Here is a 13,931-nt window from a genome sequence, read left to right as displayed (position 1 = left end):
TTTTCAGACTATGATTATTAGATTTTTATCCGACTCCACATACATTTGGGTTAGAATCGGTCATGGTTTGGAGACTTAAAGGCTTCTATGAAAACTATTGTGGAGACTCCCGTCTGCTGCCTCAACAGCCTGAGCCCCACTCCCAGCCTGTGCGAGTTTGCAGGTTTGGCTGTTGGAGCTGCACCTGATCAACCTGGGCCTGCCAATTGGGGGCCAGGTTGGTGGTCGTCTCAGACGTCATATGAGAGATGACCGTATCCCAACCCGATCGTGGGCTCGGGGATGGCAGCTTTGGGTGGCTCCGAGAGGGCTTCAGATATCGCAGAGTGAGGAAACTGAGCCATTGTCACGAAGAGTCAGCCAAATCAATGAGCAACCTCCTCATTCAGAATGAATGGGCGCTGGTGGCGAGCTTTGCGTGCCACTTTCGAAAATCGCCATTGCACTTTTTTATCCACCTTTTTGCAACCTTGAACAAACCCTGATTTAAAAAAAAAATAATAATAATTTGGTTCATGTGCAAACAATCGCTAACCTGCACCACTCTGTAAGATTAGGCTTAAAGGCTCTGGATGTTGTGAGACTGTCTGTTGAAACACCTCTGCGACATTGTGTGGGCATTGGAGACAGTTCCTCTGGATTGGCAACCCCGGGTGGTGGTCCACCTTTTTGAGAACTACAACGGGATGACACTGATCACTCTTCTTGGTAAGGTCTATGGGTTATGTACAGGACTGTCCATCAGGAATTTGAATATCAGATTCAAGAAGAGCAGTGCAATTTTTGTCCTGGGCGTAGAACAGTGAACCAGCTCCACACCCTCAACAGGGTCCTTGAGGGTGCACTGGAATTAGCCCAACCATTTCTCAACCATTGTGGACTTTGAGAAGCCCTTCAACCATCTTCCCCTGGGGGCTCCCGGCGCCCTGTCCCACCAGTGTCAGAGTTTGATCTACATTGCGAGCAGGAAATCAGATCTGTTTCTGGAAAGGGTTTGGACTCCACGAAGGCTGCCTTCTATGTGAGCGATTCTTTTAATACCTTAAAGAGCAACGTTTCTTGGCACAGTTGAGGCATTGAGGGTGTTTGATTCATGGCATCAGTACAGTATGACGTCTCTGCTTTTGCAGATTATGTGGTCCTGTTGTCCGCGATCTTCAGCTTGTTAGTATGAAGTGTTTGGGATGACAATCAGCACCTCCAAATTTAAGGCCATGGTCGTAAGTTGGACAATGGTAGAGTGTCCTCTCCAGGTCGAGGATGAGATTCTGCCCATGTGGAAGTGTTCAAGTGTCTAATTTACAAGTAAGGGAAGAATGGAGTGGTTTGGTGCACTGTGGAGTCTGCATCTGTCTGTTGTGGTGAAGAAGCTCTCCATTTACAGGAAGATCTTCATCGTACCCTTGCATATGATTGTCACCGATTGGTAGTCACCCAATGAAGAAGACCATGGATGCAAGTGGCCAAAATGAGTGCCCTCCGTATGGTGCGCAGGTTCCCCCTTTGAGATAGGGTGAGAAGCTCAGTCATTCGGGCGGACTTTGAGAGGAGATGGCTAAGGGCTTGGGCATGTCGATATGATGCCTTCTGGGGACTTCTCTGGTGAACCACTATGGGCTTGTCCCATTTGGAGGAGGGCCTCCGGGGATGGGCATGCTTAAGTGTCTGGGATTCCTTTCTTAAAATGCTGCTTCTGTAATCTGACCCTGAATACGTGGAAGATGGATGAATGGATGAGAAACACTTGCGGCTTTGTTGTCTGGAAAAAAAATGAATAATGAGACACAGTGATCACAAAGCAGTCCTTTGCATTCATTCTCATAAACTCCAAACCTCTTAGAACAAGGGTGTACAACATCGGTCCGATCCAGTAAGTTTTAGGTGTCTCCCTCCTCCGACAAACATGTTGGGTTTGGAAGGGGCTGTCCTCTAACACGTGCCTAAAAGTAAAACATGCTGGGCCGCGGTTTGACACCCTTGTCGTAGTAGTATTCTAAAGATCAAAGTATTCATTACAGGACATAAAGCATAAAAAGATTTTATTTGTCTTAGCTCTAATTATTTGGGGGGAGTCTATTGTATACCATTGCCTCATATTCAAAGTAACACTTTCATCATGTTGCTCATTTTATGTATAACAGTGCAATTTTCATGCTAAAATGGTCTGATAACGTTTCTGAATGTGATACTGGGTCCATATATCCCCATCTTTCAAAGACATGCAGCACAAACTGTTAAGATTGCAAAAGCTTCATCACACATACCGGTTTTTTTACTTCCTCAAATTCACTGACTGCTTTCAATTTCTTTTCTTTTTGCAAACCATGTGCTTAAGGAGTAGACAGAAGATGCATGGGCAAGTCTTTGCGAGGTAAATTCTGATCATACACAGGCTGGAATTGACCAGTTTTACCAGTTTAATGCTAAGTGTTTTTCGCACCGGTGACTCTGTTTTATTGTACAGACCTGGTGAAAGGCATACCATATCATGGAAGCTCCAGCTCCTTGAACAGCTCTGAAAACCCCTACGCCACTATCAAGGACCCTCCCATGCTGACAACGAAAAACACTGAATGTGGCTATGTGGAGATGAAGTCACCTGCCAGACGGGATTCACCCTACGCTGAAATCACTACAAGCAGCCATCTGACGAATAACAAGAATGTCTATGAAATTGGTGAGGAGCAAGTGGTGAAAAGAAATTTTGCTTGGTCACTATAAAAATATCCTAGAACTACAATCTGATACCAAACCATATCAATAATATTCACCCAATGAATAATGAATGGAATAATAATCAATCTTTTGAGTAGTTTTATAGAAAAGTTTACTGCTTTACTTGATTACAATATTTAATTGGTGCTGTTGCTATGGGTACTGCAGTTAATTATTTTCTCCAGGTGCACCACAGCATTGTACATGCCATGGCCTGTCAGCATAAATCAGCAGATAGAAAAAAATGCCTTTATTAAACAGGTAGGCGATGTATAGTAGATCTGAAAATGTGTCTGAAGAATGTTATCTGCACAGTCAATCCAAAACTTAAATTTTTTTCGCTTGTGGCCAGAATTTTTGGCAAATGTGTTTTTCATTAACTGCAGTTTTAAATATTTCGAAAACAAAAGTCAGACAATGCAAATAAAAGTCATGTGCAAACTGAAGCAACAAATTTTGTGAAATACTAAGTTTGGGTCAGAGCAAAAATCCTTGGCCAGCATTTACCACAGGTTATATTTTGACCGAAAGTGTGGAATTACTCACAAGTTAAATGACTATGTCAGTTGGTACTCAAATATATAAACTGTAATTAAATTTGACGAAAAACACCCGCGCAAAAGTAGTGGGACAGTGAGACCCATTCCTGCATTTTTGCTTTAGAGTGCTGGTTTTGTTTTACATCAAAAGGTGAACAACAGAATAGATCAGGCCTTCGTTTTTATGCAGTCATTAGCTTTGCAAAGACAATGATCAATACATGTCCTTGCTTCAGTACAGTTTAAATGTTCAAAGGGAGTAGGAAGAAGTCGAAAAACTACCCCTTGTTCTCTCTAAATTATTAGAAATCATGTTCTCATGTTACTCCACAAATAGTTTATTCATAAATATGTACCAGTATATATCCCAAATAAAAACAACAATGCTCCTTTACCTATGTTCAAATAACTAGCGCAACGTGTCGACCCATTATTCAATATACACGCTTTACAATCTTTGGTTTAGTTTTTCTGTTGTATACCAACATACTTTGTGAAACTTTGTCAGTGTTGCAACCTTTTTGTAAATAAACCTTTTTGTCAATCCCTTCTGAGTTCACTCCGAAGGATTTCTCAACTCAACTGTATTTATAGAGCACTTTAAAACAACCATCACTGTATACAAAGTGCTGTACATGGAGCAAATATCATATATACAACAATAAAACAACAAATTAATAACAAAGACAGTAGAAAGCACCAAACAGGAAGACTAAGATCAAATCTGAGTCATGCCGTGTCAAATGCCAGAGAATACAAATGAGTTTTGGGACGAGTTTTAAAGATGGGCAACGAGGGAGCTTATCGAATGTTCAGTGGGAGGTCATTCCAAAGAGAAGGACCAGCAACGGAAAAGGCTCGATCCTCTCTGACCATCCGCTTAGTTCTTGGTACTTCTAATAATGTCTGGACCGCAGACCTGAGACGTCGGGCAGGTGTGTAGGGGCGGATGAGCTCAGAGAGGTAGGGTGGCACGAGGCCATTTAAAGATTTGAAAACAAATAATAGGATCTTAAAAAGAACTCTAAAATGTATCGGGAGCCAGTGAAGGGATGCCAGTGTTTCAGACTTAGAATTGTGCTGTGTTCAGCACATTTCTTGGAGGGTGGCTTACTAAATGTAGACACTAAAATGCATTTCCAGGTTTTTAGAGTCACACCTACACATTATCTCTCTCTCTCTCTCTCTCTCTCTCTCTCTCTCTCACACACACACACACACACACACACACACACACACAACACACACACACTGATCAGTACCTTCTGGCTGTTGCGACGTCATCACAGAGGTGTACCGCTATTTAAAAAAAATTATATCCATAAATATATATTGAAAAAAGATACATTGAGAACCAGACGAGAATGTGGCTTCATTCTAGTTGCTCAGTCCAGCCACAATGGAGGTGGGTGGAAAAAATTTTCTCCACGGGGTAAGATCTTCACCCTGCCGTGGCCATCTCATAGTACATTCTAAGACTGGACTATGTGGGGACCAATGTTACAGATTGTATTGAGACTTAATTAATTATGCTGAAAAAGACCGCGTGCGAACTAAAATTATAAAACTGACTTTATCTGTGTCACAAATCTCTATTCCGTGATTTGTTGTATTTTGATGTAATGGTGATTTTTATTTTTGAGTAACATATTTACATTAGGCGGCCAGTGGTTAGCACATCGACCTCACAGTGCAGAGGTACCGGGTTCAATTCCAACTCCGGCCTCCCTGTGTGGAGTTTGCATGTTCTCGCCGGTCCTGTGTGGGTTTTCTCCAGGTGCTCCGGTTTCCTCCCACATTCCAAAAACATGCATAGCAGGCTGATTGAACACTCTAAATTGTCCCTAGGTGTGAGTGTGAGCGCGGATGGTTGTACGTCTCTGTGTGCCCTGCAATTGGCTGGCAACCGGTTCAGGGTGTCCCCCGCCTACTGCCCAAAGACAGCTGGGATAGGCTCCAGCACCCCCCGTGACCCTTGTGAGGATCAGAAAGCATCAGAAAATGGATGGATGGATGATATTTACATCATGTAACTTGTTATGATCTCAAGTTTGGACAGGCGTGATCCTGGTTTGGCCACCGTGTGCGTATCTGTTGTTGCTCACCGTGGTCAAAGGGATGCTCAGGGAGTTTGTGTGACCACTGAGACACATGAAAAATTAGAGGGAACATTGGCCAACTGCCAGCAATGCAAATCAAACTCGGACACCAGTGATACAGGGACTATACAGGCTGTACTAGAGTGTCCGGTATGCCATATTACAGCAGTACCTCACTGGGTCTTCTTAAAAAGTGGGACCACCACCACGATTTGCCAAGGCACTGTCCCCAATGTCTATGTGATGTTGCAGAGGCGTGTCAACTTGGACAGCCCCACAAAATCCAGAGCCCAACCCCTGAGGCCCTGCCACAAGAAGCTTTTTAATCACCTTGGTTAACTGCTTCCCCCTCCGGAGACACCAGATGGTGGACCAGAATTTCCTTGACACCATCCGGAAATATTTCTCCATGGCCACACCGAAGTCCTGTCACAGTTTTTGACCTCAGTGACTGCCAAAGCTGCATTCCTCTTGGCCAGCCGGTGCCCATCTCTGGAGTCCCACAGGCCAAAAAGGCCTGAAAGGACTCATTCATCAGCTTGAGAGCATTCCTCACTGCTGGTGTCCATAAACGGGCCGACCACAGCTCCGATTGGCTGCCTCAAGAATGGAGGCACGAATCATGGTCCACTCGGACTCAACGTCCCCCACTTCCCCCTGGACATTCACAGTGAAACGCCGTGTGAGAGGGCACTCTGCTAGATGTTGCCAATAGACTCTCACAAGACATTTGGATCTGACAGGTTGGACCAGCAGCTTCCATCACCATCTCAGTCAAACACAACATCAGGTGGACATCTGTCTTGTCTAGGGAAACCAAGACAACGAAAGTATTTTTAAAAAATTATGAGATGTATTTAAGAAAGAAAAAGAAAAGAAAAAAAACATGAAGGGACACCGTTCATAGATCTGTCAAGGGAGCCTTCTCCCTCTCCGTGTCTTGCGCTCTCATTTTATCTTGTTGGGAGGTGGTGAAGGCCAGCGCAATCAGCATTTTGAGCAGCTACACAGAGTACAGACTAGTGCAACTTTGCTTATCCGCAAAATAACTGGTTGGCATTCAAAGGTACAGTCAGCATTCAATAGTACGAACAGTTACTTCCATTTCGCGCTGTTGTATGTCAAATTCCCATTACACATCAATTGACAGCTCTGCCCTCTCCTTCATCAGAGTGTCCAAGACAGTGGTTCTTAATCTTTTTAGAGGTACTGAACCCAACGAGTTCAGTTGCACATTCACCAAACCATTCATTAGTGAAAAATAAAAAAATATTTTTTTGACAAATTCATGATATTAAAAAAAAAAAAGTAAACGTAAAGAAAATTTCAAGAGATACGTTTGTTTGTTTTTTTTAATTGTACGACGTACTATCACAACAGTCGCACGTTGACTATTAAGGGAACTCAATTTCCCACAGCACTGATTGGACAAGCAATGTAATGTGATCATCTGCAGCCAGTGATGGCGAAACGGGCCTGTCATAACTAATTGACATGTTGAGTCACGTGTGTCTTACCCTCCATGGCAGCAGTCTCCGTCGAACCCCTGAGACCGATTCACCGAACCCCTAGGGTTCGTTCGAACCCAGGTGAAGAACCACTGGTCCAAGACATGCAACCGCATGTCCAATGAAACAAGTTGATCATTGAACTGCAGCCTAAAAGAGACCTGGTGCCAAGTGCACATGTGGACACCCTTATATCTGAACATGTTGTCATGTCTCAGAGTGAACCGGAAAGAATAGGATCCCCTAAATGTAGACAAGAATAATCAGAAAACAAGAAATCTATTGTAGAAAAATGCAATAGAAAGTACAACAAAAGCCGCTGGCAATAAAAAGACAATAAAACTAAATGAACAAAAAGCGCTTGCAACCTGCAAGGAGAATGAACTAGAGGTGTCAAATTATCGCATTAATTGCGATTGGTTAATTACAGACCATTTAGCGTGTTATTTATTTTTTTTTTTTTTAGTCACGTTAATCTCGATTTTAATCTTTGCCTTTATTGTTTCTGTAGGTGGGTTGCCTTTTTCTAATAGCACTTTTTATGTGTTAGCTTCCTGTGTTCGGGTTGTTGAGGGTGGGGAAACAACTGTCAGTCACAGCCTGAAGCGGACATGAATTGGCTGCCATTATGTTGGGGCTTGTTTAGCCGAAGCTGATAAACTCCCGTTGGGAGTTGGGCAGTTTTAGTAAACTGCGGTGAGGAGTGGAGAGGTGAAAATGGAGCAGGATGTGTGAGTTCTCGGCACAATGAATGGAAAATTTACATTCCAAAAACGCCCTGACGACGCAATTGATAAAGGTAGAGTGTTGTGCCTAATTTATAAGGAGTTTGTGTACCACCGAAGCAGCTCAAATTTAGCCTCCCACATCAATGCAAAGCACCCAGTCGCGAGTACAGCCACAGCTAACGTTAGCACTGAAAGTGTTAGCAATATAGCGAGCGAGCCATACATAGCAAAGCTCTTCTGCAAACTAAACTCGAGAACATCCCATGTACGAGGCATAGTTCATGTGTCCTCTGTAGACTAGTAGAAGTGATTGATGTTTATTTCAGCACTTTTAGTTTGTCATGATGAACAGTGTTATTTCTGAAGTGCTAACTTACAGCATTGTGATTTAAGGTCTCTTATTTTTATTTTATTTTTTTTATTATTATCCGAAGCAAGTTCAGTGTTGAGTACTTGTATTGCTCAGAAAAATGTTTCTTACTGTTTTTGATATTTTAATCTAAACACTTTCTAAGGACCTGATGTTCTATTTTATTTTTATTTTGTAATTCTTTGGAGATTTACAAAAACAAACAAAACAGTGATATTCCCCCTCGTGGTCAAAACTAAAGGTTGCAGGTAAGACTTTGACTAGTCTGAAATACAGCAGAAAGTAAATGGCTCGGACTGCATCTGTCCAAGTCTGCTGAAAAACAATAAAATACTTTATAATGCCACTTTTTCTTTTATCGTTCGATCTGCCTCAATAATGTAACGAATTTAAAATGAAAATAGGGGTTTTCTCAGTAATTTTTAGATGAGATTAAAATATAGATTAATTAGATTAATTACGATCTAATTAATTAATCACTTTTTTTTTATCGCTTGACAACACTAGAATAATCAATGCTGAATCACTTGTCACAGAAGTGATATATACTGTCAATCCAATTACATGAGTCCAAATGAGCAAGATTAACAAAACACCATGATAAATGCTTACACACGAGAATAAAGCACAAGACCAAGAGATCTATGAAACATGGACATGAACGTCTACAAAATCAAACACTTGGCACAAGAAGAGTGAGCAAGGGTGAACAATCCGACAGATGGCTGCCGAAGTCAACCTCCTTTTAAAGTCTCTTGATTATAATGCATGAGAGGTGTGACGCTAGAGAGAACACCTTCCACTCACGCGGGGACTGAAACAACAGAACAAAATCAAAACCACGAGAGTTGTTGGTTATGGACAATCCATGATGAGCACAGGAGTCCAATAACAGAACATCGGGTTCTGAACGGGGTCTGATCTTTCACCTTGGACAACTTCAAAGTGCAAGTCCAACCCCTGCAAAGAGAACTGGTACCAGAGCCAAAATTGGTGAAGGCAAGTTAGACTATATCTAGTTGGAGCTTCTCAACCTCACACACGAGCTTGAGCTCCTTTTCTGACAGAGAGGTGACATTCCATGTCCCGTTCAGCTTCTGTCACCGGGGCTTGGACCTCCAAGGTCCCTCACCATTCACCACCACCTTACTCTCTTTGCACATGACCACTTTGGCCCCTCCTATAGGCGGTGGGCCCACGAGAAGGGGGACCCACAGAGTCATTACAAAGAGGCAAAGTCAGAGGACCTGTGAAATACGCGCGAGTCAGAATAACTACAATTATTTGTAAGAAAACGTTTGTTTTTATTTCTTTTGTTTTAATTCTACAGGACAGTAATGAATAGTAATTGAAAAATAAAGCTGAGGACTTCACGGATTTCACCTATGCCTTTACAGCAGCTCCGATACTTTTTGTTCTTCTACTTTCTTCCTTTCATAACTTTGCTGCTGTAAATTGGGAATGTTTCCATTGTGAGAGGAATAAAGGTTTTCTTATTCTTATTATCACGGGTTCTTTTTGGAACATACCTCCCGCGATAAATGAGGGTTCACTGTTTTGGTATGTGACAATGAATGTTCTGTCCACATTGTTTGAAATGTGACATGGGTAAAAGCACATGACATGAACGTCAATTTTCTTTGCTGCATAGCTTAAGAAGTGCCACACCTTTGATTTGAAAAAAGAAAAAAAAACACCACAAAAAAATACCCGAAGCACAGCCACTTCACGGCCACAAATTCAGTGGCGTCTGGTGATACGAATGACTCAACTTTAAGGTTTTTGGAGATACGAGCTGTTAGTTGGCTTTTTATTTTTCTTTGACGAACGAGCGCAAACTTGAGATATAAGCAATCTTTAGCCTCCATGGAAAATGACAGCTTGCAGGAGCAGTGGAAGTGTATGCTTCTTTGTTTTTGTCTGCAGGACTGTAGAATATTGTACTGCCTCCTGGTGACCAAGATGGGCATGCCAGAAGGAGAAGCACAATTAATTGGATTGCAGCATTAAATTATGATGTACAGGCATGTTTAATTCCAATTTAATTGTGTTAATACTCTAAGTAATCGCTAATTATATTACATAGAGCATGCTTCCTGACAGAAGGCTGCCATGTTTCGCCACCATCTTTCTGCTATGGAGACCCGAAGGAGGCAAACTTCACAAACGTAGTTCCTCAATGTGATGACTACAGCATGTCTAACAAATGTCATGCGTTTACTCCGTCACTTGAGGGAATATTAGAGTTAGCTTGGGATGACATCTTGCTTGCATCCTTACGGAAGTAAAGGGTCGTCGGCTAGCAAAGTATGGTCTCTCTGAGACACCGTAGTGCGCGTGCTCAAAATACATGCTTCGAGCTTAGGTCATTGCATTCTGTTAGTTCACTAGATAGCACTAAATTCTACACACTGTACCTTTAAAAAAAACGCAAAACAATTAGTCTCCAGATGGGAGAAAGGGGGGAGGCTCAAATGGATAAATGGTATTTCCAGTCTTTTCCATATGGAAATATGTAATGAGATGCAAGCGTTTTGAGTTACAAATGTGGTTATGGAACAAATTAAAATCATATCTCAAGACACCACTATATTATTTTCTTGGGCTCCTGTCATTTATTGGCCCTTAGAATTATCACGTTTCGCCCTTTTATGACACAGTATAATACATATTGTCATTATTCAGTAAATTAACGTCATGTTATCTCATGTGTCTTTCATTCAGAGCCAACTGTAAGCACTATTCATGGCACTGGACAAAGTAGTGACTGCCAGCAGCCAGGCCAGGACCCATACGATCTACCAAAAAACAGCCATATCCCTTGTCACTATGATGTTCTACCAGCCCGAGAAAGTCCAACATCAGATGACAAGGAGCTGGATAGTGACTGACAACAGAGACTCACCGCAGAAATACCTTTTTCAACTCCACAACTGGAAGCATCAAAAGTTTGCTTATTTTCTTCCATTTTTGTGATGTGTTTTAAGCCTTCCCTTTATAACATTTATAAACATAGTGGGGATATAAATTTGCATTTTCAACTGAAACCTTTTTTTTTTCCCCCCAAGTGATTGAAGATAAATAGTTTCATACATGTCATTTATAGCACCCCAGAATGTTTTATATAAGCGGGATGTTTCCAAGCAGCACAGTGGAGTAAGATTTTACACTAACCTAAATCAATTTATGAGTAAATTGAGGCAAGATCACCGTTATTTCACTATTCATACTTTTTGTTACATTTTCGTTTGTTTGTGTGCTGTGAGAGTTTTCTTATGTAAAATGGACGCCTTGGCTCAACAAAGGTTGGGACACACTGAATTAAGTGAATCTGAAAATTTCCCACTGGTGTGAATGTGACAAGTTGTAGTAGTAGTCGTGTAATTATAAAGTCAAACATTTTCGTGCATTAACACCATCCGTGTTCACAGTTTCATGTGATAAATATCATATCTGTCCCTCAGAAAGAGCTACAAGGACAAAAATCACCTCTTTTGTTGCAGTTGTTTGATCATCAGCTAGAAGTGCTTTGAAACAAGTATTGTAGAATATTACCCGATATACAGTACTGTGTTCAACAATTGACATGACATTATTCTCGTAATATCATAATCATCTCTTATTATTTTGTACATTAGCAGTGTGTTTTGGGATGGGGGGGTTATCTTGTGAACAAGGTGAGAATGTTAGAGCAGGAATTCTGACAGGAATATAAACGCAGTACATGAGGTTGATGTATGTGACTGACAAAACGTAAGAGAGGCAGGGGCATGGCTCAAGGAAGAGAGTCCTGGAAAAAGCCTTCATAGCTGTTCTGAATACGTACTGCAAGTGAAGGTGCAAGACCTCTCTCTGATATGATTACATGTAGTGGTTTGTATTTGGTACTTGTTAAAACTGTCAAGTTTCAACGATTGGGACTAATTTGACATTGGGCAGTCAAACTTATTGACCATGTCTGATTGAAAATTCCAAGTCAATAGGGAGCATGAGTGGCCTTCGAGTATCAAACGAATCAAAAGATGCAAACCCAATCCCAATGGAGTTGGGACTTTGTGCTAAACAAATAAAAAACGGAATACAGTGATTTCCAAATCATGTTCAAACTATATTTAATTGGGTACGCTACAAAGACAAGATATTTCATGTTCAAATTGATCAAATTTATTGTTCTGGGCAAATAAGTATTAACTTCAAATTTTATGGCTGCAACACATTTAAAGCGGGTACAGGTGGCAAAAAGACTGAGAAAGTTGAAGGATGCTCATCAAACACCTGTTTGGATCATCCCACAGGTGAACATGGGGCGAGGTTCACCGCTTTGTGAACAACTCCATCAGAAAATAGTCGAATAGTTGAAGGACTATGTTTCTTAAAGTACAATTGCAAGGAATTTTGGAATTTCAACATTTACGGTCCCCCCCAAAAAATCATCAAAATGTTCAGAGAATCTGGAGAAATCACCCATGACCTCCGATCCCAAAGGAGGCACTGCATCACAAACAAAACATCACTGATTTAAAGGATATGATCACATGTTCTTGAGACTTCAGAAAAACAATGTCAGGAAATACAATTTGGCGGTTACATCCGAAAGTGCAATTTAAAAGTCAGCTATGCAAAGCAAAACCTGTTCATCAACAACACCCAAAAACGCCGGCAGCTTCTCTGGGCCTGATAAAATCCAAGATGGACTGATGCAAAGTGGGGAAAAATGTTCTGTGGTCTGACGGGTCCAATGTTCAATTTGTTTTTGCAAATTGTGGACGTTGTGTCCCCCAGGCCAAAGAGGAAAAGAACCATGCGGACTGCTCTGGACAGAAAGTTCAAAAGCCAGTGTCTGTGCTGGTATGGGGCAGTGTTAGTGCTGATGGCATGAGTAATTTACTCATCTGTGAAGGCACCATTAATGCTGAATGTTATGTGCCAGTTTTGTAGAAACATAGGCTGACATCCAAGAAAAATGTTTTTTTCATGGACGTCCCTGCTTATTTCAGCAAGACAATGCCAAACCACATTCTGCACGTGTTACAACTGCTTGTCTTCATCATAAAAGAGTGTGGGTACTAGATTGGCCTGCCTGCAGTCCTGACCTATCTCCCATTGAAAATGTATGTTACCGTATGAAGTGTAAAATACGACAATGGAGATGACAGATTGTTAAACAACTGAAGCTGCACATCAAGTAAGAATGGGGAAGAATCCCACTTGCAAAGCTTCAGCAATTAGTGTCCTCAGTTTCCGAACGTTTATTGAAGATTGAATGATTCCGTCTCAGCTTTTTTGGAACGTGTTGCAGCCCTAAAATTCTAAGTAAATTAATATTTGCTAAAAGCAAAGTTTGTCTTTGTCTTTGTAGAGTATTCAATTAAATATAGATTGAACAACATATATTGAACAACATCCCAATTTCATCGGAGTTAGGTTTGTATTTATATTTTGACCACATAAGTCTTATATGGAAGAGTGAAGATGACAATCGGTATGACAAATAGTATTGTTCATTTGTTTTCAGCACATGTAAATTAGGTGTCTGCGGCTGTTTTATATTCCATTAAGAGACAACATTCCATTCAGACAAGAGTTACTTCATCAATCTAATCATTTCACTTAATTTCCTGTTAAAATAATTCCTAATCACCAGCCCTTTTTTTAACCACTTTCTTCTTTACTAATCATTCATATGTATTACTTTTGTTGATACGGTTTTTACAGAATAATCTGCACTATCACTTTGCAATTTTTAGTGCCATTTACAGCAGCTCTGCATAACGTTCTCTTCCTTACAATGGTGTTTTCCATCCATCCATCCATCCATCTTCTACCACTTATCCAGAGTTGGGTCGCAGGGGCAATAGCTTTGGCAGGGAAGCCCAGAAGTCCCTCTCCCCAACCACTTGTTCCAGCTCTTCCTGCGGATCCCAAGGCGTACCCAGGCCAGCTGGTGGTGATCAGTTGATAGCTCCACCCGT

At 41.3% G+C, this 13,931-nt stretch overlaps 1 protein-coding gene across 3 annotated transcripts in view; it reads left to right on the top strand.

Moving 5' to 3' along the window:
- The window catches only part of megf10 (multiple EGF-like-domains 10), an 81,960-nt gene extending 69,849 nt beyond the window's left edge, over window positions 1-12,111 (top strand). Inside the window, exons 23-25 of one of the 3 annotated variants that reach the window (XM_019862990.1) lie at window positions 2,342-2,371; window positions 2,465-2,677; window positions 10,684-12,111. In XM_019862990.1, the coding sequence (XP_019718549.1) occupies window positions 2,342-2,371; window positions 2,465-2,677; window positions 10,684-10,850 (410 nt within the window). In that variant the 3' untranslated portion in view covers window positions 10,851-12,111. Of the gene's footprint in view, window positions 1-2,335; window positions 2,372-2,464; window positions 2,678-10,683 lie in introns of all 3 variants that reach the window. The other 2 variants (XM_019862981.1, XM_019862997.1) reach the window with 2 other exon arrangements.
- Window positions 12,112-13,931: the final 1,820 nt, after the last annotated feature.

Source organism: Hippocampus comes, unplaced genomic scaffold (assembly GCF_001891065.2).
Source record: "Hippocampus comes isolate QL1 unplaced genomic scaffold, H_comes_QL1_v1.1 scaffold223, whole genome shotgun sequence".
NCBI classification, from domain to species: Eukaryota; Metazoa; Chordata; class Actinopteri; order Syngnathiformes; family Syngnathidae; genus Hippocampus; species Hippocampus comes.
The sequence above is the reverse complement of the archived record's forward strand: the minus strand, read 5'-3'. Positions and strand labels throughout refer to the sequence as shown.